Source organism: Uloborus diversus, chromosome 2 (genome assembly GCF_026930045.1).
Source record: "Uloborus diversus isolate 005 chromosome 2, Udiv.v.3.1, whole genome shotgun sequence".
Taxonomy (NCBI): Eukaryota; Metazoa; Arthropoda; class Arachnida; order Araneae; family Uloboridae; genus Uloborus; species Uloborus diversus.
In genome coordinates this window covers 211,041,924-211,068,393 of record NC_072732.1, presented here as the reverse complement: position 1 = coordinate 211,068,393, position 26,470 = coordinate 211,041,924, and the positions used below count along the sequence as shown (strand labels likewise).

The window sequence follows — 26,470 nt, the reverse complement described above, 5'->3', positions numbered from 1 at the left end:
CTGAAAGCTAAAATCTGATTCATAACTGCATGAAATTTTTTTGTATCTTCTTTTCGAAGAGAATGGAAAGGAGCAAATTCAATTTTATCGAGGTTGAAATGGTGAAAATGCGATATGAATGTCTAAAGGTGCTGAGAAAACCTGTTCAAAAGTGCTCAAAACCAAGTTTATCTGAGGTAGATATCAACCCCGGTATGTAGTTGTAGCGTTAAAAGTGGTTTGAAACCAATTAACATTAAACTGTCATTCTTTTTGCAGTAACAAACAAAAAATTTCAGGAGCGACGTCCCCCCCCCCTCCCTCCTCAACAATTACAGCACTGTCTTAAAACTAAAGTAAAACGTGTCTGCATTTTTTAAATGATAACCAGTTGGTGAAAGATGGTAATTACAAGTTTTCTTGCGGTAGAACTACTAAAAACTGACATCTTATTATTCCATCTCGAGGTTACTAAAGTATTTTTGTACCGAGTTCTACAAAAAGAAGAGCAAAACAACCAGAAAGAGCATGTAAAATAAACCTTTATTTCATACTATACAACATATAAAATTCAAGTGGCAGCTATCAGTGTAGTTACACACATTCTATAAACATGACAGATAACAAAAATATCTAAAATTAAAATGTTGATTGTAACATGCAAATACTAAGAGTAAAAACAAACATAGTCTCTGGATTAGCTTCAAATTTGGCCACGAGGTTGCTCTTTTTGTGCTTTCAGACATCACTCTGGCATTCAGTCCAGTGTTTCTTCTTTTCCTCGGCAGGAACAGGCGTACTGGTACGCTCGATATCTTCCATGGGGATCTAAACAAGAAAAAGATTCAATATTGAAACTTCGAAAAACGGCAACCATATGATTGAATACTTTGGCTTGTGCAACCCTATACCACCGGTTTTGTAATATTTTTACCTACATTTTTATATAACTTATGTGGAAACTCGATGAGGGTGACTTACTTATTTTTTTGGGCATCTTTTAGGCCCTGGAAACCCTGATTAGTTCACACGCAACAGGCAGGCAACCTTACTTTATCGTTTTCTTTACAGATTTTACTCTTCATTTATGACAACAATTTTTAGAAACTCGATGAGGGTAAATTACTCATTTTTGGACACATTTTAGCCTCTGGCAACCCTGCTTAGGTACCGGAAAAAGGTAAACAACCTTTCTTTAACGTTTTATTTACAGCTTTTGCTCTTCCTTTATGAAAACAATTTTTGGAAACTCGATGAGGGTAAATTATCTCCCTCATTGCAAAACCTTTATACCCTGATGAATCTAATTAGGTACCCGAAAAAGGTAAGCAATCTTACTAGCATTTAATTTCCTTTTTTACTCTTCATTTATAAAGACAATTTTTGGAAACTCGATGAGGGTAAATTGCTCATTTTTAGGCACTTTTCAACTCCTGGCAACCCTGATCTTTTCACGTGAAAGAGGTAGAAATTCTTACCTTCGCGTTTAATTTACAACTTTTACTCTTCATCTATGGTAACAATTTCTGAAAACTAGATGAGGGTAGGTCAAGCCTAGTGGGATCTTAGACTATAAGGAAGGAGGGGGCACAATGCTAAATCTGACATGGTACTCGCCTGTAATGCTAGTATTTAATAGTATGTCATCATCAACAACTTTGGCACAACAGCCTTTGAAGGCCCTGGCGAAAAATTAAAGCTATCACCAAGCTGGCGTTAATTTTGGCGCCAAATTTGGAAAGATATAGAAAATTTTGCTACGTTTGGTGACATTTGCTGACGTCTCCAACCTTGTAAGTCCATACCCGCCATCAAAGTCACATGTGAAGACGTCATCCACCCAGCAACCAATCAGAAGTGTTCTTTAGACTGTCATACATTCAAACATACATAGATACGGTCAGGTTTCAAAAGTATTGATTTCGATTTTTACTGTGTGAAAAAAGTGCTCCATTTCTAACGAAATCTCCTTTTTAATTAGTATTTAAATTTAGTGATTTAAATTATAGTAAATCAAACAGAAAAATGTTTAATTGATATTAATCCTCATATATTTGACATGCAAAAAAATTTTGAATTTTTTCTGTGGTTTTATCAAGAAAAGAAAATAAAATTTGTAAAATCTTTCACTAAATAGCGAATTTCTAGCCGTTCACCCTACATTGGAACGCTTAACAACCGATAACAAGAAGAAAGTTTAGAATATAAAATGAAACTTGCATTATCTTTCCATATAAATTATTCTGGTCTTTTTAACGTAATTACATTAATTTTGCATTAGTTCCTCTTCGAAAACATATACATTTTATCTTTTCTCTTAAGCGCTACAGTAATGACCTCTGCATTTTTTGTAAATCTATTCCACTGATCCGTAACATCTTTTGAGTAAAGAATTTAATTCCCCCTACCAACATTGGGAGTGTGAGAATTTAGTGTACCTTTTTCTCGATGAGATTTGTTGACTAATTAAATATGGAAGGTTTCAATACGCTTCTTGTACTGATAACTAAACAACCCGAAAAAATGTACGCATCTAGAAAAGTAAGACAGTTATAAAACTAGTTTCACAGCGATAAGAACTGAACTTAAACTGGAGAAAATAATTTTAGAAAGCAAAATTTATCTTAGAATCGAACTTCTAAATCTCTGGTAATACCTAGTCTCGACTAAGGATAATTTTCTGCTTCACTTTAGCTTATAGTTACTGTAATCAAAGTAACCAATTTCTTAAATGGCAGAAAGACATTAGATTAACCACTTTAAACTGTACACTGGTTAATCTGCTGAAGATAAATTTTTAGTTTTCTTAAATGTCCAATGACTAAATGCGTTTAAAAGATGCAAATTTATAAACAAATTTAATATCCATCGGTGAAAATGATGCTAAAACTTTGCATGCTGTCTATTGCATGTTTTAATGTTCTTCTTATAAACTAGTGGTAACCGCACGGCTTTGCTCGTAGTTGAAAATTAAAAGGTCATTCGGTTCGCCTGTATATTTTCAAATAATGGATGATGAATTTCTCGCCAATTGGGTATGTTCATTCGCTCTCTCATTCCACGTCATGATAATCTCGTAATTTACTCGTCCATCTTATTAGGGCTCGACCGATGGCATTTTTTGGCCGATGGGCCGATGCCGATTGTTGGCCGATTGTTCAAAGATGGCCGATGGCCGATTGTTTTCCTCCAAATGGCCGATTGCCGATGGCCGATGTTGTTAGCCGATGGCAAATAAAAAAAAAAAATCTAACAGAAATAAATTGATAAGATTGTCAGGTTTAAAGAATCATTGATTCATTTCATTTTACTTTCTTTCGACGAATAAGGAATTGTAATCACAAAATATATATATCAGATTTCGACCTAAATTTATATTTTACGATCACCCAATTTAAACTTTACAAGTTTTTTCGGCACATCTGTACATGCATATGTACCTAAGAACATATAGATGACCGAAATTTCCATTTTGAACTCATCCTTAGTTAATTATCGCAAACTCACTTGTGATGTGATGTCTTCATCCGCGTAAACTTGCGTCACTCAAAAACATTATGAAATAGTTAGTTGAAAACTCATACGTACGTAGTATGATCTAAAAGTTTGAGGCAAGCTGTATAAAACCTTACCGTGAATAGTTCACATTACCGAAGCACATCTATCTACAAAATTGTCACTTTGAACTACTATGCACTTCTGCCAACATTTGTATAGCTTTTAGAAGCACTGGCAGCCTGTTTCGCAACTTCCTGTAAGGCTTTAACTTCATCGTGAGGAAGAAGGCGACTTTCATGCTGAGGATGCACGGTTTGGTTTGTCAATACTCTGATTGACAAACAAATAACATAACGTTTCGTCGGACTGAGCTCCGTATGACTTTTACCTGTTCCCTGCAGAAAAGATTTGCATGGACGCCGCTTTCTTCCGTCAGGAGAAGATAAAGCTTCATCACAGAAGGTAGCGAAAAATGGCTTCCATGAGTGTTTCCAAAAGTTATATGAACGCTGGAAGAAGTATCATAGTCCCTCATGGCGACCTTTTGAAGGTGGATGTGCTTTGGTTATGTGAATTATTCTGGGTAAGGTTTTATACAGCTTGTCCCCCGAACTTTTGGATCGTAGTACGTACAATCTGTATAGGGTGTAGTTATGTTTTTTCTTTTTTGACTGCTGTATGATGGAAGACAAAGAACAACAAAAAAGAAAAGAAAAGAATAAAATAAAGAAAGAAAGAAAAAAAGGAAGAAAAACAAAGAGACTGTTTAATAACCAATTGATTTTTTTTAAATTGAACATATAACTAAGATTTCAGTAATATTGTCAAAATGTATGGATTTAGGTACATTAAACATAGTTATAAAACATTAAATTATGTTTTATCATTAAAATGAAAATTAAGAATAAAACTATAATACCGTCAACAAATAACGCAATTAAAGCGGAAAAATTGCACGTAGACATTTTTTAGTCATCAAATTAAACAAAAAAGGTAACAGATAAATTTCAATATTAAATCATATTAGGAATATTTTTATATTTATTTAAAATTTATGAATAGAAAAGTTTGCATTTTTCATAAAAGCTATTAGAGTGACATAAATTTTGCTGAAAAAAGAAATAGCCATGAAAAGAGCAAGGTTCTTAAAACGCAACTACAATAAACAAACTCAATATTTACACCAAGTTAATAACTGAATACATATACTACTTGATCTGATGTTTGCACACGTAATCTTACTAATATTATATATGCGAAAGTTTGTCTATATGGATGTATGGATGTATGGATGATTGTTACTCTTTCACGCAAAAACTACTGAACGGATTTTGATGAAACTTCACAATAACATAGCTTATGCATCAGAATAACACATAGGGTAGTTTTCGTCCCGTTATGGGGGGCAAAACCCCCTTAGGGGGGCAATAAAACACAATTTTTGTATAAATTCTCTAATATTGGGATGAAAAATACTTGCACATATTTACATTATATGTCCATCGAAAGCTCTGATTTTTCTGCTGAAGATGGCACCTGTTCGAAATTTCTAAGTAGAATAAAAAACGAGTTATGAGCTTTTTAGATCCATGTTCGAAGGCTTTCCTCAACACAATACAGTATTTAGTGTATCATCTCAACTCCCTGTCGATAGCGACAATTGTTGTATTGTTGACTTTCTTTGCTTTTCGTGATTGTTCAAGGCTTTTCTCAAGTCAAATCTTGAAGTAAGATTTTTGCACAAAATTGGCAAATAATACATGATTTGGCTGATCATTTTCCACTTAAACGGAACTTTAATGTAATTAATGGTTTTTATTATTATTTATGCTGATTGAACACTTACTCATTATCCAATCAACCAGCAGATCGCCAAAAATTTTGCAGAAAGATTTCCGTAGCTGATGCATTTGGAAGTTTTTTCAACGTCGCTGTTTTTGAAGCCGAAGACTACGTCATAATGTTTCTCAGCTTTCACCATGTAAACAAAGTATCGCCAATCAAAAGACTTTTTTTACTGTCTTAAATAATCCAGCAACTAAATTAGGCAAATTCATAAACAGCACAAAAACTTCCATTAATTTTCTTTTTTGCACAATTTCAAACAATCACCAAATTTTACTACTTATTTTGGAAACATTTCGGATGAAACTGTTTAGCGCCATTTTATGGTGACCAAAAGTATCTCAGCATCGGGCGACGATATCTCTGTAACGAGAATTAATATCATATCGTTTTACAAAGTAAGGAAAGAATGGGGGAGCACCATCGAAGGTACCCCAAAACAACTTTCGCAAATTCGGTGAAATCGCACCAAGAGCCCACAATGATTGAAATTTCCCAAAATAACTAACGCAAGTATAAGGGGATTACGAGCGCAGCTACTTTTTTTTAATCACTTCGTACTTCATTAGCCATACAGAGAAGGTTTTAGACTACATGTTAAAAAAAAAAAAGGATCAACAGATTAATCTTTTTAAACATAAGAAGATTAATTTCATGTTTTGGAAATTTGTATATGCTTAAATATAGTGCTTTCGTTTCTAAAGCAATACTATTTTGTTCTTTATACTTATTGCTATTTTAGTTTTATGGGTAAGGAAGAAACTCGATTCTTAATCACGTCAAAAAGATGTGTTTTAAATTCTTTCACTTAAAACAGAAAACAAAAGCAAGTAACGATTTTTTCTCATAATTATTACTGACCCAGGCAACGCCGGATATTTTTGCTAGTATTGAATAATTTGATTGTTTAATCTTTTATGAAGCACTACGAACAAGTTCAAATTAAATTTTTCAATTTAACAATAATTTTCTGAAATTTAAAAAATTGCATAATAGAAAATCCTTTAAACTTTTCTATAACATATTATAAAAATATGATGAAAACGAAAATAACTTATTCATTGATTTTATATAAATACATAAAAATAGTTACTTATAACAGAAAAAAAAATCGATCGCTATTCATGATGCAAAAAAGATTTCGCATTACGAAATATAGGAGAAACAAATATAAGAAATACGCAAAATGACATTTCATGACCAAAATAAATAATCGTTAAATATGTAAGAAATGCTTGACACGACGAGGGTGGGTTAGGAGGGTCACCCTTTGATTTTGGGGTAACTCACAACATTAAACTTTTTGGCCTCATTTTTTTTAGTACAGAACCGCTACCACCAACGCCTCGGAAGAGTTTCTGAATCTAATTCAGCACTTACGAAGAAAAAGTTCAAAAGTCCCTTTGATTTCCGAATTATGTCACTATTCAAAACGTCTTTAATCAATTTTGTTAGATTAATTCTCTAAATTTTTCCTAAACAAAAAATAAAGCTTGAAAAAAAAAAAACTCTAATTTTATGAATGGTGTTACTTTTAAACAACTCAAAAGTACAACTACAGTTTAATTTCAGAAATTGAGGGGGTGGGAGGAGGGGCACGCAAGTGTTCTCGGAAATACAAAAAATAGTCGTAAAAAATAGAGTTCAAAGTAATCATAAACATTGAGCAGAAAAACTCTTTTAAAACTTGCACCCGAGTTTGTTTTGACGCGTAGGCGCGATTTAAAATATAGCAAATATTGCAATTGCACGAGAGGCCCCATAACCGTAGGGGCCCGAGTTACAAAAATGCTTATACATTTTATGTGATAATGATATAAGATAAATGTTTTACATTTTCTATGATAGAGAAATAGGGCCCGAAAATGTATTTCGACGGACCCCAAACTTGTAGCTCCGCAGAAGCGATACAAAAAAGACTGCATTACTGTGATTCATATTACAAATATCGAAAAATTAAAAATTACCGTCGGTTCAACGAGAATCTAACAAAATGAAACAAAACCGGTTTCGCCATCTCATATTTGTTTCCATAGTCTCCAATTCGGCAATATATCACCAAATGATCGTCAGTCTGAGGCGTTGTATTAGTTTTGCCTTGAAATAAGTAATTAATAGCCACAAAAAATGAGTAAATAGGCTTTTTAGAACATCCGATTGAAAACAAGAAGGGAATTGCACAACTGGAACGTATGCACATTAGGGTGTCCCGAAAAATTTTTTTTCCGTTTTTCTTAATGCAAGACCTCTCAAAATTTGCGAAATCGATCGTAAATTACAAAAATATTTTAAAAAATAGAATAAAACTATATCTTCAGGGCTCTACCGATCGTCAAAGTTTTGAAAAATTGTCATTTTTATGGCAACTGAAAAAGAAGTACTGTGAATAAAGTTATAAATTTACTGTGAAATAAAAGCTCGACAGCTGAAATAAAAAGATCGTGATTCGTAATATCAACACGAACAGAAAAAAAAATAAACATATGGTGATTACTACTGTAAATGCCTATATGGGAATAACATCCGATTTCCGCAGTAGAATCGTCCACGAAGCTTGGCGCCACGTCTCGATTTGCATGCAACAATATGTTACTGACGACTTCGACTTTGTTTGGTTTCAACTTGCTAATTCCTTTTACTTGTTTCGAGGGCTTTCTTGGCTTGACTCACGGGTGTTTTCTTCGTAGCCAAAGTAATTTTAATGCTATAAAAGTATAGTTGCAATTGTTAGTGTTATATGCCGATTCTGTTAGTTTTAAGTAATGAGTTCGAGACGTAGTGAGACTACTTGTGCTATACTGGGACCCTACAAGGAACTTGATGATCGGCAGCTACCTACTGTAAAAGACGTCATAAAATTTATTTTATTTGTCAGGAGCGAACAGAAATGTATGCATAATGGAAAGGACCCTTCCAGTTCAGATATATATACAATTGTTTCTGAAAAAATCAACAGTATTTGGACAAAAGCTTCAATTCCAATCGTAACTAAGGAACGAGTAATTCAATTATTAAAATTCTATTTCGAAAAGTACGTCAATTTGAAACGATACCCCAGAAGCAAACGAAGTGATAGTTTTGAAAATAAACTGATTTGCTTTTTAGAGTCATCTGAGAAGCTCTTCGACGTTGCGGCTTGTAAGTGCCCTGTATTTGAGTCTTGTTCGTGTTTAAAACCTAAAAAAGTTCCCATCAATGAGATAAGTTTCTTGTTGGATCAAAGAAATGACAGGAAAATGGTGATAAGAGGTGTCGATAAGAAAGAAACAGCTAGATTAATGAAACAACAGCAGAGAAAACTTAAAAGGGCAGCAAAAAAGTCTTCTACTGAAAATAACGATTCTGTCTCAGCAAATTTTGATGACGATTCAATGCGTGAATTTTCTCCAGAAACGTATCCCATAACAGAGACGAATACGGCCTCTACAGGGACACCATCAACTTCAACGACAAATAGGAATACACTGATCTTGCCAACAGTTGCTAAGGTCTGTGATAGATAACGTTTGTCGACGCGATCTGCTGCTGCTGTTGCTTCTGCAGTTTTAGCTGATGTCGGCTTGGTTTCAAAAGAAGATTTAACTCTAGTTGTTGATAAAAACAAAATCCACAGAGCTGTAGCTAAAGCTCGGAAAGAAGCTTCCAAAGATATTGGAAGTATTGTTATAAAAAGCATTTACTTTGATGGACGTAAAGACAAGACTCTGATAAATGAGAAAATAGGAGCTCGTTACCATCGCAAAGAAATTTTAGAAGAGCACATCTCAATTTTAGCAGAACCCGGATCAATTTATTTGGGACACACAACGCCAAGTCGTGGCACTGCAAAGGCAATTGTAACTTCGATTACAGCTCTATTAGAAGGTCAATGCTTGAATTTAGAAGACGTGATTTGCGTTGGATGTGACGGAACTGCAATAAACACCGGTTGGAAGGGTGGCGTGATTCAATATTTAGAGGAGTATTTGGAAAGACCATTGCAATGGTGTGTGTGTATGCTTTATGCCAACGAATTACCCCTTCGTCATTTATTCTTGACCTTAGATGGTTGCACTTTGGGTCCTAAAGAATATTCCGGACCTATTGGAAAACAGTTAGCTGATTGTGAAAATAAAATGACATTGTCTTTTTGCGCGGTGGATGGTAATTTGCCTAATTTGCCGAAAAATGTGGTTGATGAACTAAGCACGGATCAAAAATATTTTTATGAGATTTGTCAAGCTGTATCAACTGGTTTCTGTAGTCCTGAGCTGGCAAATCGCCAACCTGGAAAAATGGCGCACTCGAGATGGCTTACTTCTGCTAATCGTATACTCAGACTTTATGTAGGTACTCTTAATCCAACAGAACATTTGCGATTACTTGTTAATTACGTGGTTAAAGTGTACGCTACAATTTGGTTCTTAATCAAGCAAAAGTCATCTTTTAAGGAAGCAGTCAAACATCTTTTTCAAATGATTGTGTACTCTCGATTTTTACCCGAAAACTTGAAATCTGTTGTGTATTCTGTTATCGAAAGAAATGCTTTTTTTGCGCACCCAGAAAACCTGCTGGTCAGTATGTTGTTTGATGATAGGGAGCACATTCGGGAGTTAGCATTACGAAGAATAAAAAAAGCTAGAGAGGCTGAAAGTAGCACTAAACGCAGAATATTTAAAACACCAAAAATTAACTTCTCTGCTAAAGATTATACGGAAATAATTGTCTGGCAAGAGTGTCAGGTTACAGCACCACCGGTTCTTCGACATATTTCTAACGAGAACCTTCAAATTATGGCAAAAGATAATAGCTTGGAAATCGTTGACTTTCCTTGCCACTCACAATCTGTGGAAAGATGTGTTAAACTAATAACACAGGCTTCACAAAGTGTTACTAACGCTACTTCTAGAGATGGCTTCGTTAGAATCAAGTTGCAATCTCGCGCAGAAATGCCAAATTTTGGACACAAAAATAAGTTTAAATTCTAAACTTTTGTCATTATTTATAAACTGTAGTTTGTTTATTTTTTTTTCTTGTGCTTTGTTTCATTAGTTTCTTAAATAAAATGCTTTCTAAACTTTATTTTTGTATTTTTTAAATCATATCGTTTAGGTCTGTCAAAAATGTAAAATATGCAAAATTTCAAAGAGCGGTAGAGCCCTCAAGATGACACGCAATTCCATTTTTTTTTTACCTTTTTCGTGATCTGTGAAAATTTTCGCAAATTTTGACACCTCTTGTGATAGTGTAGCTCAAAATTTGTTTTTCCTCATACATGGACGGGACACCCTAATGCACATCCCATACGCGAAAATTTAGCCTTCTACAGCTTACCATTTTTGAGTTATGACTTATGAGAGATACTTACGTACATCCAACCGCAAGAAACAACGCAATAATTAACTTGTTTGGTACCTGAATGCAGTATTAAAAACTCTTTCAGGGGTGATTAAAATAAAAATTCATACTGAAATTTAAGTAAACAATTTTATGTGAAAACAATAACTCACTTTACTTTGTATTAAAAAGTAAAACAACAAAGGTCCTTTTTGTTTCTAAAAACATCGGCCAATTGCATCGGCTTTTCGATATTTTTTAAGGCCGATGGGCCGATGTTTCCTGCAAGTTAGCATCGGCCGCCGATTCCGATGCCGATGGCTAAATTGTTGAACCGTCTCCAAAAAGTGTCTGTGTGTTTGAACTCGCAAAACTCGAGAACTACCCGGCCGATTTCACTGAAATTTTTACAGTTTGTTCCTTTAAGTCCTGAGAAGGTTTGCAGATCTGTTCGAAAAAAAACTCGATAAATAGTCCTTCTTTTATTCCAATTTAGACAAAATTTCCACGTAAATTCTCGAATATGGGGGGGGGGAGAATTGCTTGCACATATTAATATTGAATATCGTTAGAAAGGGTAGAATTTCCCACGTTCTAAGCAATTTGTTCCAATGCTCTAACTTTATTACGGCGGGAGTTATTGGCGTCTTTAGCTCGAATTTTTTTAGGCTTAGCTGAAATTTAGGCACTACTTTCTTCAATATATCTCTCAATAAAAAGTGAAGAAATGGTCCCACAGTTTTCATTTTGACACCGTTGGAAAGAGCGACATTTTTTACTCCAGATCCATCTCGACTTATGGTCGGAAAAATAAGCTTCTAACTCCAAAGGGAAAAAAGTTACAAGCCTTTTTCATCAAATTCAAAAAATCGCATTTCTATTCAAATTGTTGACCATTTTCTTTCGCATTTTAATTCCTTAAACTTATTTTATTTTGTGTTTTCATGGTTACGCTTTTTAAATCCATCTTTCTCGATTTAATTTCTTAAACATCTTTTAATATCTGTCGTCATTGTTTGGAAGAGAAATTGTGCATGATGATTTTATTTATTTATTTATTTAAGCATGATCGTTGAATATATGTCACTTGACACAATTTGTATTTTCAAGGTGGACCGGGCAAAGCCGGGCAACGCAGCTAGTCTCGCATAAAATGACGTGTTTCTTTTCCCTTTCTTTGATAATTTCTTTCAGACTGAGTAGATTTCTTTCTTTTCTTTTTTCTCTCTTTGTATGCCATCATTTCTGTACAAGTATTTTGATAGCTATTAAAATAGCATAATCACAAATTTTCCAATCAGCAAGAAGTTTTGAAGTTGTACAAAGTTTTAAAATCTACATGAAGCTAATAGAAATTATTTTGCACTTTTTATTTCCTTTTAAAAACATGGTACTCTAAAACTTTTTTATGTCATTAATTTTCGTTTCTACACTCTCTTAAAATGACAGTCTTACCGGTAAAACAGTTAAGTTAAAGGATCCAGTTCAGCCTTGTCAAAATAAAGCTCTTTCTACCAAACACTGCAAGAAAATATTATTAAATTATCATACTATGGCGCGAGTTTCATTTCTGATGACGTCAAGGGTGTTACTCGATCAGTGAATTGGTTATTATCGCGAGGACGTTTTAAGGATATTATAATCTTTGAACGCAAAATTCGGTCATTTTGAATTGAATAATTCTTCAAACCATATCTTAAGGATTTTACACGTGATTAGCGATTTTAAGATTGGTCCTTTTTTCTCTTTTTGTACGCCATTGTTTCTGTATGTTTTAAGGATATTATAAACTTTAAATACAAAATTCGACGATTTTGAATTGAAAAATTTTTCAAATTATATTTTAATTAAAAATTTTACATATGAGGCAGTGAGAGTCAAAGGGATGTAAGTGGACATTTTCAAGTTTCGAGTAAAACGCGTTTAAAGATAACATCCTAGGTAGGCTTTCATTGATTTTTTTTTCTAAATCATGCTATACAGCAGCACCTACCAGGGCTCCTTTACTATATCTTGCCCCAAGACAGAGGAGAGGTTCCCCTACTATTTGTACAGGTTATCTCCAAATTTCTAATTTTGCCACTTACATTCCTTTGCTTCTCACTGCCTCATATGATTTGCGATTTTAAGATATCACTATAGCTATTTAATTCAAAATATATAGAAAGTTTTTCATTTTCCTTCTTCTCGACAAAAAAAAGGTTAAAAGGTTATTATTATTCTGATGAATTTTTTAAATAATATATTTCGTGTAAAATTTTAATCACGCTCCCTTTTTATGCATAGATTGTTTATTTTTTATGATAGCTTTGTGTATCACATGGTTTAAACTTTTAAAATGTTCCCGTTATTTATTGTTCATTTTTGTGATATTCAACGTGAGTAAAAAATATTTTAAAAAAATCTGAAATAAAAACTAGCTTTATAGAAACTAAGATGAATCAACAAAAAATCATAGAAATTCCAGAAGAGAAAACGTTTCAAAACAATATAAAAAAAAAAACTTGCTACACTCCTTGATGCATTATCTTTAATCTTTCAAAAATAATTCATTTGTTTTATCGGGAGTTAATCATCTTGGGGAGAAATTGAATTGCAGGATTACTTGCAAGCGTGTTGGTATTTGCAAAAAAGTAATAGGTGTGATTCAAAATTACATCAACTCGAAAATTTGCTCGAAAAGTGTTTTTTAATGATTGTTTTCTCTTTATGCTAAAATAATTGCTTATCTCAGCATCAGTTTAAGCCTTCTTACCTTGGGACATTTTAGCGTAGAGTTTTTTTTTTTTTTTTTTAATTTACAATTTTTTTATTTTTATGTGATTTTTTGAAAATTATTTTCATGCGCTTTACAATTGTTTCAGTTTGTACAGAAAATTAATTTCTTTTTTGAATGAAAACGGAAATAAATTCCTTCGGAGAGTATTGACAAGGCAAAATGTTCCACTTTTAAATCAGTTATTAAAAACGTGAATAATTATATTAATAATAATATCACTTTAAAAAAATAACCTTGGAATTAATAATGCTGTTTTCATGTCTTACAAAATACTTTTCTGCTCGTTTGCAACCGCACAATAGTCACGAAGGACATACAATTACAAAAAATATACAAAAAGTATTCAGTTCATTCTTACACATTTTCTAACAATTACAAAAAAAAAAAGACTTTCATTCCATTCTTACGCATTTCCTTACAACTATTTCTACCTCATTTCAGAAAATAGGAAAGTTGTTAGCCGAGTATTTTTCCCAGCCATTGACGAATAAATAGCCGCCTTCCATCCACTCAACTCAACCAAAAGGAACCTACATTGGCAAACATCTTCTAAATGGTTTTGCTTCGTCGGCCGACCGCCAGAGGGCCATTAAATGATTTTCCTGTCTGTTTATTTGGAGGCAGACGACAACAGTAAAGTCACATGTGGTAACAAAATGGCCGCAGGCCGATGCGTAAAGTAGTTATTAGTTTTATTTCGAACCGAAAGCAATCGCCACATGGCTTTCAAATGGGATGCTTAAAAAATATTTGGCATCATTAACGGCAGACGAGATTGTAACCGCTCGATGCCCGGTGGCTTTGAAAGAGGGCAAAATAATGTGGCTTAAATTTGTCTTTTTGTTTTGGAGATCTAATTTGGTCAGAACTGAATTGAAACTGAATTACAAACATACAGTCAAAAAATGTTAGCGACAAAATTTGTGGAATTTTGTTCTAGAACTTCATACTTGAAGACTTGGTTTCCTGCGATAATATCCTTTGAAGAGATTATTTCATGTTACTTATATTTGTGTGTGTATTTTTTACTTGTGCTATTTCTTTGCATCCCAAGCAATTTAATTATTTTTACTTCGATCTATATTTTAAGAGCATTTAAAAAGCAATTTCTAAAAGTCGCAATAAAATGGTGAAAGATTTATACACATTTATTGAAAACAGTTATTAGTCTGTTCGTAATAAACTAAGACAAAGCGGAGGTTTTTTTTTTTTTTTTTTTTTAAGTCAATACTAACGGAGACGTACTGTGAGACTATAAGTAGCAACCCTTTCTGAACCAACTGCAAAGAAAAAACTATGGTGTAAACATAAAACTAAAGCGGTAAAAGACAGCGAAATGCTGAAATCATGAATGGCACCAAGGATCCTGAAACGACTGAGAGAGAGGAAAAGCACCTGCTCCGGAAGCTGCCTACTCGCAGCATGGAGGTGGCGGGTTCGACTCCCGCCTTCGCCAGGAATGCACTTCTCTTTCTTTGTGATTGAAATCCTTTCTGTGTTGGTGACAGAGGCAAGATGCTAAGTTCGCTGTCCTCTGAGTCAAATAAAATTAAGTGTATGCTATGTAAAAATATTTCTCCACTCTAGTTGACGCAGAAGTGATTATTCACAAATAACTTTAAGACATATGGTAATTAAAATAGCACTATAATATCCCTTCCGTATACCATTTATAAGTAAGTTGAAAATTATTTAAGAACACGTATTGCTTTTTGAAGAAAGCCATTAGGGACCATTTATTAATTACGTAAGGATGATTTTGGCAATTTTTGACACCCCTCCCCCCATGTAAGGGTACATAACATTTTTCACGTAAGATTCCATTTCATTTTCTAAAATAATAAAATAACGAATCCATGAATCTTGTATCACTGGTATCGTTATTAAATTCACTATTATTAAATTAAACCTTATTGTATCAAGAAATATTTACTAAAATGTTGGAAATCTAGACTAAATGTTTTTTCGACATTTTTTTGTAGATGATGCGATACTGATTAAAAATAAAACAGGCCATACATAGTGCGATATTTTATTTTATTTTACACCATTCAGTCTTTGAAAAACAAATAAAAAGCAACTCACCCTTTTTTTTTTTTTTTAAATCGTCCTGGCGCAAACGAAATATGATCCCTGGCAAATCATTTGACCAAGCGATTACGAATGTAAAATATCGACTTGAAAAATATTACTTAAGAATGGATTTGGAATCCCCCCCCCCTCCACCAGTAAGGTTATGTAGAGTTTTTTCCAACCCCTCTCGAGACACTTACGTAATTAATGAATGGCTCCTTAATCACCATACACGACTGGTGCACCATAAAATGTGGGTGGGAGGAGACGGGGGGGCAGAAGGGGTGGCGGAGTTAGAGTGGGAGGTGACCTAAAAGTTTTTTTTTTTTTTTTCTTTTGAAAATTAGACAATATTAATGGATTTTAACGTCATTATTGATTAAATGATCTTAAAAATCGGTACAGGTGAACAAAGCAGACTCCTTTCTTCCAATTCAAATTTTTATATTTATGAAAATAGCAACGCGAAAAAACATAAAGCATACAAACACACACTTATTGAGTCAACTCTTCCTTGTTTAATCACGTGAATTCATCAATGCTAGCATTTTTTGATCGAGCGACAATTTAAATTTGAAAAGTTTAGGGGCAAGGCCTCTTTGATTTTGAAAGTCAGTGGTAGTCTCTCCTCTTGACCCCCCCCCCCTTCCCCCTCCCGCTGCCTGCCTATGTTTAGCACAAGCACATACAAGTAGTAAAAATTAAAGACAAAAAATATGTTTGTGTCTTGGCTATGCGTTAGGTATTTCGTTCGTTTTCAACTATTTCACGTGACGAATTAGACATCTGACTTGTGAATTCGATGACTTGTGATTCACTTGTGATTCACGTGACTGGTCAAAAACGATATTGAAAGAAATTCGACTGATACGAGAATCACCCTGATTGTCCTAACTCCTCATCGAGTTAAGAAATAAATACCTTTGTGCGGAAAAATATAGTCAACAACGATAAAATGGCACTAAATTTTCAACAAAAAAAAAAAGTTGTATAGATGCGTTTCGGAGTAAGAAGAAACCTTTTTTCATGTTATGATGGTAAAGGTATCTGACAAGAGATACTCATCGAGTACGAGTTGCCTTATGGTAGTTAAGTTTTCCATTGTTAATACGGAGGGCAACTACTCTCAAAAGTCCTCTAAGAAGGCAGCTTTGCCTGAAGAGACTCTGTATAAATTTCTAAACCATCATGAATTATTTTCTAACGCAGAAGATCCAGTCAAGGATTATGGCCCATTCAACAAGAAGTAAAATTTCAAAAATTACAGAAAAAATCCTCAAACACCACACTAATAACTTTTGTCATTCTCTTCTAACAGAAAAGTAAACAACGTATGTTTTAAAAATTGGAATACTAATTCATTGAAAATAGTTATGATTGGCTGTTGCATCTTTTTTTTTTTTTTTAATGTTTAGAGAATATCATTTTTTTTGTTTTCATATCACATTTCCTAAACATTCCAACGTGCTTAGCCAGAAAATCAATTAATGGAATTATTTTTCCGAAACAACAAGAAGTGAAGTGAAAAACAACACATGTTACTTTAAAAAGGACAATTCTCCACCACAAATTTACAGCCCAATAACAGATGGTGGCCATCATTCCTGGAGTTTATCTGCGATTATATTTGTAGAAACAGCAGAAAATGGCAGTTTTTATGGAGGATAATTGGAAGCCTAAGAAGTCCTGAGCCTAACACAATAAATTACGCTCCGCAGATTATAGACCGTAGCTTGTCAAACATCAATAGCAGTCTCGTGACTAACTGTTATGGGCAATTGCAAAAGTGGAACCCCATAGACAGCGAATAAATCTGAGTGGTAAAGCTCGAGTTGAAGCGCAGCGCCATCTCGTAGAAGAAGTGGTAACAATTTCATCATTGTAATTTTAATTTTTTACCAATTTTTGACTTTTTAAAGTTTTATTACATTTAAAGTAACAAATGTGCAATAAATCGCTTCAAAAGTGTCCTTACTTTTATAAGTGCTATGCTAGGTATTTTTCGTGTTACATGAATACCTAGTCAGAATATTTTAGTATTTATTTATTTCTTGGGTATCATTAAGTGTGTCTAGCGGGTATCAAAAAGTGATTAGAAGAAAATAATATTAAGGAACTTGTAATCTCTAAAACTACAGATAAATACTTGCGATTTATACTTTTATACATATCGTCAAACACAGTGTAAAAAAATACATGCTGTACGATTTAATAATTTTTGCAAATTTTTAACGCAAAGTTTTAAAATCTAATAATAACTTTTTCTTGTATTTAACTTAAAAGGGAATGAATTGAAACTTCGAATAATATCGTAAAGAAAAAGATTCTGAATGCTTCAACTTAACTTAGGAACAATGATTTACTTAATTATCTGTCGTTCGGAAGAAGAGAGAAAGTTATCTGAGTCTGAGATATCTCTTCTTGTCCATTAAATTCTCCCTGATGACAAGTCTAGAATATTGAACTCCTTCAATTCAATCAAGGATGTTTAACGTTTTCCATCTGTTATGGTTGGATCATCATTTTAAAAGTTATAATTTGTACCAGGCACACACTAAATCAGCCATACATTGTATCCAAAAGTAAAGAGGCATAAGTGCAAAAATGAAAAAATACGGAGCGTACTAGTACAAATTGTAGGAGAAACACTCATTTCTTTTGAGGCAAGAAATGGTAATAATTGGACTGGTAGGTTCTGCTATCTGCTATTTTAATTGTTATGGTTGGATCATTACTATAAGAATTGTAATTTTTTTGTGCCAGCCACACACCAAATCAGCCATACATTGAAGTATACAGAAGCAAAGAGACAGGAGTGCAAAAGTTAAAAATTAAGTAGATAACTAGACCAAATTGTAGGAGAAACTCTCATCTCTTTTGAGGCAAGAGATGGTAATAGTTGCTCCGGTAGATGCTGCTATTTGCTTATTTAACTGTTATGGTTGGAAAATTATTTTAGGAATTGTAATTTGTGCCAGGCACACACCAAATCAGCTATGCAGGAGCAAAGAGACGTAAGTGCAAATATTAAAAATTAGGAGATAACTTGTACAAATTGTAGGAGAAACTCTCATCGCTTGCCACAGACTGTCAAGAACTTGCCAACACTGGTTTAAGTTGAACTTTGTACGCTCTAGCTCGCAAATATCAAGGGCACGAAAAAAACGCAACAATGGATCAGCCCGTGATTTTAACCGAAAAAAGCAGGAAATGCTTAAAAAATCTACTTTTATCACTTTGCTTCTCTCAGTCTCAATTGTCATTTTAATCGATTATTTCAGAAAGGGCGCAACTCCTACGGATATCCATCGGATTTACTCCCTTTCTGAAATAATCAATTCATTTAGCAAAGTATATCTTCTCTCGATATAACGATATAAGGATGTTCAGTCGCCTGGATCGCGATGGATTTGTCGCCAAATCGATTAACTCCACTTTAAAAAAAATCCTCATTTCTGCTTTAATAGCGCTTTATCAATGCTTAGCATGTGAATTGATATTAAAATTTTGGTTCAGTACATTTCTGACCATGTGATGGCAGAAAATGTAACACGAGGGCCTATTCACTCCTATGGACAACACCATCTTCTTCATCACTTTTATCGACTTTTTGTTCTATGGAGATAATTTGGCAAGTGAGGCATCCATATATCCTTCAATAGCGATATTCGTATAAAGTCTCTAAAATATATCTTTTTTTTTTTTTTTGAGCAATCAAGATTGCTTATTGTTCTCACTTGACTGTTTTGATGTCCTATCATTTTATTTTCCCACCGCCACCCTCCGCATCATCACCGTCGACCGGCTCCTCACGATGCTGCTCCTATAGCGAAAGCCGTCTCCAGGTTGCATCCATGTCCTACACACACGCGCATACATACACAACTACACGCACACACACACACGCACGCACACATACAAACACACGTACACATTTACACACAAACACATACACACAACTACCCACACGTTCATGCCTGCACACAGACACAAACACATATGCCTACACACATACACATACCCCCCGCCCCACACACACACACACATTCATATGCACAACTACCCACACACTTATGCCAGCACACAGACACAAACACACATGCCTACACACACATACACATACCCCTTGCACACAACTTACATACCCCCCCCCCACACACACACAAACACACACGCCTACATACACACACTCGTGATTGCGAAAAACATAATTTGAATTCAAGATGTCAAAATTCAAATTAATTTTTCTTTTTTTTATTGAGGTTTTTCTGTTTAAGGTATGGGAACACCATTTCACTCAGCGTCCTTGGAATCATTTAGACGAAAAAAGCCATGATATACGACTTCACCAATAATGGCGCGGATGTTTATGTGAAGCATGTGTCTCTTATTTTTATTTATTTATTTTTTTCTTCTAAAATCTCACCCGTAGGCGTCACAGAGGGTGGTTGCCGAACCAATATTAACAAAATCACCGCCTTCTTTTTCCTCCTTCCTTCCTGTTACTCCGGAAGTTTCGGAGCAGTGTCTTATTAATTTAAGATTTATAGTTTACCCCTAGTTACGTAGATGATGAAAATGAATGGCCTTTTCAAGTTTTGGGTCGAGTTATTGTTTTTTCGCGATAAGTTTAGACCAGTGTAAAGGAAGAGGAAACAAAATAATGTTGAATAATGGTTTAAGGTTGTGATCATCTTTAGAGCTATTTTTCACCTCCAAGAAAAAGATAAATGCTTTCGTGCCCTGCATTTTAACAAAATAACGTTAGGAGCTTCTTTTCTACAAAATAAAGAAAAAACTTTTGGAAAAGCTAGAAGGTATAAGCTACTATCTATTTTACAGTTGCTTTTTTTTTTTTTTTTTTTTTTTTTTTAATTTTGCAGTATATTTATATGTTACTAAATCGCTTGTTGATTTTCCTTTTTTCTTTTTGGTTCATGTTTGCAATTTAATTTAGAAATTTTAAAATTGGGTTTTTAATTTTTCTACATTTCAGTATAAGTGACCGTTATGTAACTTAATACAAAGTGTTGCATTTCGAAGAAAAAAATGCTCATTTGTGCGAGTTAAATGTTTGACTTTCTGCATTACACCCATAGCGTGCATAAATTTTTAATTTTTAACTACAAAAATTTTTTTACAAAGTTGATACTTTATATTAAGACGTATAATGGTTACTGATACTGAAGTACAGAAAAAATAAAGGTTAAATTTTAAAATTCCTGGAATAAAGAGAATATATTTACGCAAAAATAACTACCGAGTTTTAAATTAATGCTACTTTTTAACCGACTTTTTTATGTCATACATAATTGGCAGGTGACAACACGTGATGGACACACTATATCCGACACATAACCGTTTATCCAGTCATGGTATCGAAATACTTTCAAGTCAATTTTCTATTACGTAGAGATCCACGTATAGATCCACGTATAGAGAAGTACGGATAAGCACAAACATACCTCCAACTGTACGAGTTTGCTTTTAGACGCACTTAATTCCTTCTTCTTTTTCTCTAGGAACAGCTTCACTTCTTTAGACTCCGGCTTCGCACACTGCGTAAAGCAGAAGATCCCCTTCAACACCACTGTCGTCAGCACCCTGGTTAGAAGGAAAATAAATTTTAAATATTAAAATACATTTTGGGTTCTTTACACAGTTTTCGGGATAACATTTCATTACGCAACATGCCCCCCCCCCCCCACCTTGACTTATTCTCAAACTTTTGTTTGGTTGACACAGTGGGGGGGGGGGGTTCCCCCTTTTTATGAGCCCATCGATCCTTTCTAGAAGTTGAGCTACAACTACCGATTTATTTTTCTTTTTTTGATAAATAGACCAGCGTTTCTTAAGTTGTGTTCCGCGGAACCCCAGGGCTCCACGAAGCTTCCTCAGGGGTTCCATGAGAGACTAGCATTTTTCATCCCACATATTTCAAATTTATTCAAATTATCAATTTTATTCAATTAATCAAATTTATTCAATTAATATTTATTTATTCAAATTTTCACCACTGTCGTCAGCACCCTGGTTAGAAGGAACATAAACTTTAAATATTAAAATACACATGTTGGGTTCTTTACATAGTTTTCGGAATAGCATTTCATTTCACAACATGCCCCCCCCCCCCTTGACTTATTCTCAAACTTTTGTTTGGTCAACAGAGTCGGGGGTTCCCACTTTTAATGAGCCCATCGATCCTTTCTAGAAATTGAGCTACACCTACAGATTTATTTTTCTTCTTATGATAAATAGACCAGTGTTTCTTAAATTGTGTTCCGCGGAACCTTAGGGTTCCACGAAGCTTTCTCAGGGGTTCCATGAGAGACTTGCATTTTTCATCCCACATATTTCAAATTTATTCAAATTATCAATTTTATTCAATTAATCAAATTTATTCAATTAATATTTATTTATTCAAATTATCACCACTGTCGTCAGCATCCTGGTTAGAAGGAAAATAAATTTTAAATATTAAAATACACATGTTGGGTTCTTTACATAGTTTTCGGAATAGCATTTCATTTCACAACATGCCCCCCCCCCTTGACTTATTCTCAAACTTTTGTTTGGTTAACAGAGTGGGGGGTTCCCACTTTTAATGAGCCCATCGATCCTTTCTAGAAGTTGAGCTACACCTACCGATTTATTTTTCTTCTTATGATAAATAGACCAGCGTTTCTTAAATTGTGTTCCGCGGAACCTTAGGGTTCAACGAAGCTTTCTCGTGGGTTCCATGAGAGACTTGCATTTTTTATCCCACATATTTCAAATTTTTCACTTAAAAAATCGAAAAAAAAAACGCTTTCCCAAAATAAAAAAATTATTTACTTTTCGAATACTAATCTGAGCTTTATTACCAGTCAGGGTTAGCCACTATATTAATAATTTTATTTGTCGCCTAAAATTGTGCCTTTCAGATTCAACTTCGAAATTTTTCCAAGATCAGTCATTAAGCACCTCTTTCTCAGTTTTAAACACTTCAATTTCGAAAAATTTCCGAAAGAAGCTACTGACCCCCTAGTATCCCCAACGATAGTTTAAAAGTGACTTCAATGTTGAAAAACTTATCATACACTAAATCAAATACCCCAAATTCCCTTTCCTGCATCATTGCCTAAAATTACGATTTTTGACGTAAATTTCAAATATTCTATCAATTAATACTAGCCACTCTCCCAGTATCTATGACAGCAGTTGAAAGCCCAATTTCAACACTTAACGAGTGAGAACCAATTTAAGTCAATATAACATACAGTGACATCGAAGTCTCTGATTTATAAATTACTTTAAAAATTGTTGTGAAATAAGACATTTTGTTAAATAAGACCTTTTAGTTTTAAAGTCTTAAAAACTTTTTCTTTGTAAATTTTAATGAAATATTAACACTGTTGCAGGTAAAGCATATCAGTATTTCTTTTCTTAAGACAATATTTTAATCATAAAACTGATGCATAAATTCTGAGGTTATTTATCCCTTTTAAAAACACTCAGAATCACAAATAGGTGTAGGCGGCTCATGCGAGGGGGACAAATTGTCCTCTCAATTTCTATTGTAAAGGGATTTTGCCTCTCCACTTTTCTAAGTACAAAACTAATAATAATAAGGGTCGAATGAAAAATGATGGTGATGAACTATTCACGTGTTTAGAGAAAGAACGGACTTAATAAGTGCTTGTTTTATGCTTTTTTCATGTTATTGTTTCGTAAAAATTGACTTTGACTTTGACTTTGTAGGAGGGAATCTTCTGCGGCCATCTAAACCTGCTTTTTGAGTCCGTTTCTCAAATTTTTGAAAGAAGGTCAATTCATTTAAAATTACGTAAAAATTCAACTGCCCAATTTTTGAAGAAAAAATTTGGCTTTAAGGGTGTGTGTGCCTCCAACCAAACCTGCCCCCCCTCCTTTGACCCACCCCCTCCTACTTTTTTGGGGGCACCAGCCGCCCATGCATATAGGAATGTTTTGGTGTTTTATAATAATAAATAAATAATAATTAGCAGTTATTAATAATTACCATGATATATAATTAAGTCTATATTCAATCATCAATTTAACGACAAATAGTTAATATGATAGTCTCTTTGTGATAAGAACCTGGGCTCCCTCCCAAACAGAACCTTGGCTACACCACTGCAAACTATAGACAAAAAAAAATTAAGTATTCCACGAAAAAAGTGAGCATTTAAAAGGGTTCCACTGATCAAAGAAATTAAGAAACGCTGAAATAAACAATAGTGTTATTGCTCAAAAACTAAAAAACAAAAAAAAAATAAATAAATAAATAAATACTAAACTGTGATGAATTTAACTGAGCTATCTTAATCAAGACGCTAATTTACTGAAAATTGACATATACCGGGTGGAGAATTGCATGATTTGTTGATTACCCTTGGTTGGATAGAAAATCAAAATTCTAGTTTTCTCCGCAAAGATAACTTCACACATCGAGAGAGAAAAGAACAGAGAACTATCTCTTTTACAGAACTATACTTGAACCTGAATTATTATTGCAAAAGGTTAAGAGATTTCTATCTTTCTTGAGTAATGCAAAACGTTTTACGAAGGATGGCAACTGCAAGAGGAATATCGGTCAATTGAAGAGAAATGTACTACAAATTTTACATAAATCCAAGGGGACCCATAAAGTATGATTGTTCTATAGTTGGGAAAACCTAACCTGGCAGCATTGAGATGACTACACAGATTCTAATCACAGTTTTACGACGCTACCAGGTTAGGTTTGCTCAAACAATAGAGGAATTTATCATTTCTATGGATGCTACGGTGACGAAAATTTAGTGACTTCGTTTTAAAATTCGCAATAACAATATTATTGATATATTATTGATATAGTGCATGCGATACCTGACATTGTCACGATGATACGTGCACAGCGTTAAACATTTTCTTTCTAATGAGGCTGAGTTAAAAACACTACCTTTTGCAGAAATAGTGCAATCCCCCGATTTTGCATTCATTCTTTCATGAAGCACCACTATCGGTGGATGCCATTATCACGAGAATTTTGACATCCAGTTTCCTTACCAGATGGAGAGACATAGTTTCTATATGGTGCGAAACTGCACGATGAATTCAATTTTGATAGGAGAACTCTAAGTCAAACGAGCACTTGAAGGATCTTTCACATGTAGCATAATCGTACGACATGGACGCTATCAATTTTCTGCATCTGGAAAATCCACCGACTGGAGCCGGGATCGAACCGGCGCCTTTGGGCGTAAAAGACCAGCGTCTAACCACTACATTATTCTATCGGCGTAATCATCAAATATCATATACAACATTTTAAAAACACATCTACTCCCAACGTAATAACGTAAACAAGGGAGGACGCGGCAAAGCAAATTGCACTTAACACTTTTACTTTTCGCGCATAGGTACTACCATCCCTCCAAAACGTACGCTGCTGCTATTGAATCGCAAATTCAATTCCTGTTAATTATTACAACACAATAAATTCGGATCCACCTCCCGATTCACGAAAACGCAATCCAAAACCAACGTCTACCTGCACGACTCTTAACCAATCCGCTTCCAGAGCTTCCGCCGTCAAGTATGTCAAGGAGAAATCGAAGTGTCACACTTATCAAGGCATGCGGCGGACACCGGTTTTCCTGTTGTGTCAACGCTTCAGCGACAGGCCTCGCGACATCCACCCTGGAAGCGGAGAACATACACCTCTCATTTCCGACGACACCGGACCGGATGACGTCACCTCTACAAATGAACATCGAATGTCAAGTCTGTCTGCTAGTCGACATGTTTGGACCACTGATTGGAAAAACAGCCTTTTTTTTTTTTTTTTTTTTTTTGTAGCAAACTACAACTACTTTGTTACAAATCTAGTTAACTACAACTACTTTATTTTTAACTAGTGGTACCCGCACGGCTTTGCCCGTAATAGAAAAATTAAATTTTTTTTGTTTCGCCTGTATATTTACAAATAATGTATGGTGAATTTTCTCGCCAATTGGCTTGTACCCATGTTACAGTTCCACGTTATGATAATTTCGTATCTCGCCAATTGGCTTGTGCCCATGTAACGGTTCCACGTTATGATAATTTCGTAAATTACTCGTCGATCTTATGATAATTTTGTTCTTAAAATTGGAATAGAAAAAGAACAAAATCGAATTTTCGAAAAATCGCTTCGAGGTGCACACCCCCATGCTACAAACTAACTTTGTGCCAAATTTCATGAAAATCGGCCGAACGGTCTAGGCGCTTTGCGCGTCACAGACATCCTACAGACATCCAGACATCCTCCGGACAGAGAGACTTTCAGTTTTATTATTAGTAAAGATGTAGCAACTACAAACTACTTTTGAAAAGTAGTCGCTACTTCGCTACTTTTCAAAAAAACAAGTAAAAAAGAGCACTAGGGTGTCCTACAAAAAATGAAAGTCGATATTTCAAGTCGCATACCCACTTATATTTTTCCTGTTATATCAAAACAATTGTGAAAAAAAGTTTCATATAATTTGAACAATGGCAACCTGTGCCGCCTTCTGTCTGGAAGTGTAAACTAGCACTCGTATGGTACACAAATAGAAGAAAAAAATTGTTCAAAAACTAGAAGTTTCTGCTGATAAAACGTTGCCCCTTTACCCCTCACCTCACGTGTACCACAAAAACATTTATTCAAATGAAAAAATATTTAAATATCCCACACTTTGCCTAAAATTTACAATTATCTTCAAAAAATTGATTTTTTTTTCTATTTATCTTTTAAAAAAATTATAATAAATTTAAGTAAAATACATATCAAGTTAAAAAATTATAATCGAACACATTTTTAGATCACATTTGCAAACAAATAAGAAAAAAGAATAAAATCCGAAACATAATAACAATCTTCTTTTTGTTTTTCAATTTATTTAAAAGTAGTTTCCAGAAATCGCTACAATGTACTATTTTTTTGTATAGAACTAGTCACTACACTACGTTTTTTTA

General features: G+C 34.2%; 1 protein-coding gene across 2 annotated transcripts in view; it reads right to left on the bottom strand.

The window, feature by feature from the left end:
* Positions 1 to 501: 501 nt before the first annotated feature.
* The window catches only part of LOC129216262 (uncharacterized), a 71,415-nt gene continuing 45,446 nt past the window's right edge, over positions 502 to 26,470 (bottom strand). For both annotated transcript variants that reach the window (XM_054850463.1, XM_054850464.1), the window contains exons 2-3: positions 20,956 to 21,094; positions 502 to 807 (exon numbers count right to left, since the gene is read on the bottom strand). In XM_054850463.1, coding sequence (XP_054706438.1) covers positions 718 to 807; positions 20,956 to 21,094 — 229 coding nt within the window. In that variant the 3' untranslated portion in view covers positions 502 to 717. The remainder of the gene's footprint in view (positions 808 to 20,955; positions 21,095 to 26,470) is intronic.